Source organism: Medicago truncatula, chromosome 6 (genome assembly GCF_003473485.1).
Source record: "Medicago truncatula cultivar Jemalong A17 chromosome 6, MtrunA17r5.0-ANR, whole genome shotgun sequence".
Lineage (NCBI taxonomy): Eukaryota > Viridiplantae > Streptophyta > Magnoliopsida > Fabales > Fabaceae > Medicago > Medicago truncatula.
Window position 1 is genome coordinate 16,665,131 of NC_053047.1, and position 5,389 is coordinate 16,670,519.

Here is a 5,389-nt window from a genome sequence, read left to right on the forward strand (position 1 = left end):
ATCGATGAAAGACTGGAGGCCCATAGCACTTTGTAATGTGCTTTATAAGTTGTTGTCTAAAGTTTTAGCCAATCGGTTAAAATTGATTCTACATAAGTGTATTACAGATACCCAATCTGCCTTCGTACCGGGTAGATCTATTCTGGATAATGCGCTGGTGGCAATAGAAGTGGTGCACTACATGAAGACTAAGTCATGAGGAAAGAATAAAAGTGTGGCACTAAAGCTGGACATCAACAAAGCTTATGATAGGATAGATTGGTCCTACCTAAAGGATGTGATGAGTTAGTTGGGGTTTTCTAACAAGTGGATTAGTTGGGTTATGATGTGTGTTGAAACAGTTGACTACTCGGTTATTGTGAACAAGGACATGGTAGGTCCTATCATCCCAAGGAGAAGATTACGGCAAGGTGACACTTTGTCACCATATTTGTTTATTCTTTGTGCTGAAGGTTTGTCTGCTTTGATTAGAAGTGCTGAATTAAGAGGAGAACTTCAAGGGATTCAAATTTGCATTAATGCTCCTGTAGTCTCTCATTTACTCTTCGCAGATGATTGTTTTCTCTTCTTCAAAGCAGATGAGAATCAGGCAAATGTGATGAAGCAAATTTTATTGAAGTACGAGGAAGCTTCAGGGCAAGCGATTAGCCTCCCCAAATCAGAAATTTTTTACAGTAAGAATGTTGAACAACCTCTTCAACAGGTTATCACAAGCATACTAGGCGTGCGTACGGTTTTAGGTACCGGAAAGTATCTTGGCCTGCCATCTATGGTTGGGCGTAGCAAAAAAGCAACTTTTAGTTTTATCAAGTAGAGAGTGTGGTAGAGAATAAGCAGTTGGAGCAGCAAGTGTTTATCTAAAGCAGGGAAGGAAGTCATGGTCAAGTCTGTCCTTCAGTCAATCCCTTCATATGTTATGAGTATCTTCAGATTACCAAATACTTTGTTGGATGAGATTGAAAAAATGATGAATGCATTCTGGTGGGGACATGGAGGTACAAGTAACAAAGGCTTGCATTGGTTATCCTGAGAAAAGTTATCAGTACACAAAAATCATGGAGGTATGGGTTTCAAAGATCTGGCAGCCTTTAATGTTGCAATGCTTGGAAAACAGGGTTGGAAGTTACAAACTGACTCAAATAGTTTAACTTCTCAACTTTTCAAAGCCAGATATTACCCGAATAGAAGCTACTTGAATTCGAAATTGGGCCATAACCCAAGTTTTGTGTGGCGTAGTATTCATAGTGCGAAAGTGGTTGTCAGGCAAGGTGCTCGTTGGAAAATTGGTTCCGGATTTAATATACCTATCATTGGCGAGCCTTGGATAGGGATGGGGTCGACCATCCCCCTTGTTGGCCAGGGTGTTGTGGACATTCAAAATTACTCTGTGGGGCATTTGATTGATCAAAGTAATAAGGTCTGGAATGAACAATTAATACGACAACTATTTCTACCAGAAACGGCTCAAAGTATTTTGAATACTCCTCTATATCCTCAAGTACAAACTGATAGTTTGCTCTGGAAGGCCGAGAAGAATGGTTGTTACTCGGTCAAAAGTGCTTATCGCGTTTGTGTTGAAGATGTTGTAAATAATGCTCATCTGCGGAAACCAGGGTATTGGAGTGGTATATGGAGATTGAAGGCACCCCCAAGAGTGAAGAATTTAGTATGGAGAGTGTGTAGAGAATGCTTTCCTACAAGGGTAAGGTTGATAAACAGAGGAGTAAATTGCCCATCAGCATGTGTTAAGTGTGAGGATCCACATGAAGATTGCTACCACATATTTTTTCATTGCAAGACCGCCATAGATGTTTGGAACGCTGCAAATGTCTGGCATTTGATTGCATCATCCCTGAGTCAGTTTGATAATGCACCAGACATTATATTCAACCTATTGCAAAAATTGTCAGCAAGTCAAATGGAGAGTATTGTTACAATAATGTGGAGTATATGGAAATCTCGCAATCTAAAGTTGTGGCAACAGGTGTCAGAGTCGTCAGTCACAATTCTGGAAAGAGCAAAACATCTCCTAGAAGGATGGAGGAAAGCGAACCACAACCAGGGCCTTTTAGGCCAAGTTCACTCACCTACAAACTCAAGACCTCAAACTCATGATAGTCAGAATACAGACAACAGGTATGGTAACATCCGAACGAGGAAGCCAAGGAGTGGAAGACTCAAATGCAATGTTGATGCCTCTTTTTCTACATCCAGCAATAAAGTAGGTATTGGTATGTGCATTCGCGATTCGGAAGGAAACCACGTCCGGTCAAAAACCATGTGGTTTTCACCACTGTGTCCAGTTAACATTGGAGAAGCTTTAGGACTTTATCATGCAACTCGGTGGATCAATGAACTTCAGCTCACAAATGTTGATTTTGAGGTAGATTCGAAAACAGTAGCTGATTATTTCAACAAAGCAAGAGGAGATAACACCGAATTTGGGTCCATTATGGAGAATACTATTCAGTTTTGTAATATCATTTTAACAAACTCTCATGTCGAGTTTACTAGGAGGCAAGCAAATGAGGTTGCTCATGAATTAACTAAGGTAGCCACATTAGGTCCTAGCTTCCACATCTTTGATGAAAGTCCAACATGTATTTCTGATTTAATTTTTAATGAAATGATATAAGTTTATTTTCCCTAAAAAAAAAAGTTTGGATACTTTATAATTGTCATGGAATTATCAACACATTCAAAGGATTTGAAGTCTTGATTCATGAAGAGATATGGATATCATGCTTAATTAGAATGCATCTTACATTAGAGTGTATCGTGGAATTGGTTGAAGTTGAAATCAAACAATATCAAGTATACTCATGCTCAATGGTATTTGAATCCAAGTTTTGTTTCAATATTATTTTCTCTTGGCCTTTTAAAAAATAAAGTTTGGTTGCCTTTTGATTTTTATTTCTTAGTTATGGGAAAAATTAATTTTTTTTTAAGAAGCTAAACTAACCCTCTCAAATTGGTACCAGAGAGAATTGAACATGAGACCTTGAGGAGGAGCACACTCCCAAATCTCAAGCTTATACCACAAGGACAACCCAACTGGGTTGATTCTAAAATAAATATACATGAAACAAAGTATGTATTTCTTAGTGATAGAAGCATAATACCTAACTCTTTCACACAAATTACAGTGGCTAATAAATATTCCAGTTTGATTCAAATAGTAATTGAGTAAGCAAGCTCAATATAGAGAAATCAAATGAATATCATGTTCTAAATTTTGAGTATATTTCAAAAGTTTTAAATAATTTGTGTCCCATATTTTTAATTGAGAAATATAGAAAAGTATTTTAATAACAAATTATTATCATATTATTAATTATAATATTTAACTTGATCTATTTATTTTGGCCACATCATTTTGACTTAATTACGTCTAAGCATTTTTACACTCATTCGAAACAGTAAATTAGACACATGGTATTTATTTTGCAACCGAAATAAAATTAAGAAGGCAGTTATACTTTGACTATGGGTTACTATTATATTTGAGGAGTTTTTTTTTTTTTTTTTTTTTGAATAAATTATATTTGAGGAGTTACTGGTGCCTATAATACTTTTATATAGTGGTTACGTTCCTTTTAATTTGAAGACCAATAACAACATTTTTCATATATGAAAACTTATGCACTACCTATAAATAATGCTCTCTTGTGTGTGTGTATATATATATATATAGGCAAGGAGAAGGGACATACATTAAGAGAAAACACCGACATCCCAAATATTATTTAAAAAAAGAAAAATATGTACAAGAAGATGGGACTAGGCCAAAACCATCAGAAAACCAACTTTGTCAAAAAAGAAATCCATATGGACCTCCGTCGGAAGCGTATCTAACCAAACAGAACCCTGAATGGCGTTAGAAGGTTGTGCAACAATTTGCAGTAGCAAATCATCAGCATTTGCATCTACCAATTGAAATCCATCGTGTTCCTTATTCAACTTTGATACTAAGCATCCCAAATTTGCATTGAACTCCAAAGCTACATCATTGTAATGGCCAGAATGCACCACTTGGAATAGAAGAAAAAGAAAAAAAAAGCTTCACCAGCATCAGCATGGTGTTCCATAAGGTATGCAACTTGACCCAAATAACCCAATAATAGGCACGGCAAAACAAGAAATAAAAATGTAATCTGAACTGATCGAACAGAGAAGTAGCAAAGATCTGCAAACATGGCTTCATGGTCAGTTGGACACAGAAGACAACCCCGGCCCAAGAGAATACCATGCTTTAGTTGAATTCCTTGCAAAGAAATAATAGATGTGAATAGGATTAAAAGCCCTAAAAACGCTGCTGTCATATTTGACAAGATAGTATACACCATTACCCGCAAGAGAACAGAACCCAATGCAGGTCCTACATCAAGCCCAAATTTACTTGTTCCATACTTCTGTAAACTGAACAAAACGACAAGGCAAGCAACAGAAATCATCACCACTTCATCTTGTCGAATTGCATCTACCCCAACCTTCAAGCCGTTAACACAATTTGATTGGGTTTGAGTTTTCATCTTCCTGATTAATTTTTTTTTTTTTTTGTCATTTTTGTATCCATGATTACAATCAAGAAGAGTTTGTTAAATCTTAGGGGATTAACGTGTAATCACATGAAAAATCCTTAAGGATAGCGTGATCAGCGCGTCTTAGACTTTTCATCGTTTGTTCGTCTTGTAATCTTTGCGGTTGATGTTACAATGAATATGATAAGTTGTCACAAGATGGTGATCTAATTCTACAACAAAATCAAGAAAGATAAGTTTCCTTGAAACCTCTCTTGATCATTCTCATTAATTTAAATTCATTCTTATATTAATATGTTGATTATTATTTATTGAGATAATCTTATGTCTAATTTTACAACATATCAAACCAAAGTAAGTCTTATATATGCTTATCCAGAAGTCCTAGCTCAACTGGTAAAATGCCGAAATTGTTAGACCGAATGTAATGACCGGGGTTCGAACCCCGGTACCTCCACTTGTATGTGTGAGTTTATAATGGCTTTGTCATTCTGCCTATCTACCAAAAAAAAAAAAAAAGTCTTATATATGCTTGATTCAAATGAATACCAATGAACAACATTATACTCTATATTGTTTGATTTAAATAGTAAGTTTCATATAATTAAATTATGGATTATCAAACTAAAGTTTTATTATAAAATTATAATATGAACAATAACATATAGTATTTGTTTTTTTGAATAATAACATATAGTATTATTGTTTCATATTATTGTAACATTGTCATTGCAAAAACGACCATTATACATAGTAACTGAATTATCATATAGATACATAAAAGAAAATACATTTAATGATTAAATCAAGCATTTCACATATTCCAAATTTTTTAGTTAGATTCTCAA

At 35.3% G+C, this 5,389-nt stretch overlaps 1 protein-coding gene across 1 annotated transcript; it reads left to right on the forward strand.

Annotated features, from left to right (window-relative positions):
* The first annotated feature begins 325 nt into the window (after positions 1 to 325).
* Positions 326 to 814, forward strand: LOC120576012 (uncharacterized). The gene has a single exon (XM_039826962.1). It carries the CDS (start codon positions 326 to 328, stop codon positions 812 to 814), a length of 489 nt encoding a protein of 162 aa, XP_039682896.1.
* Positions 815 to 5,389: the final 4,575 nt, after the last annotated feature.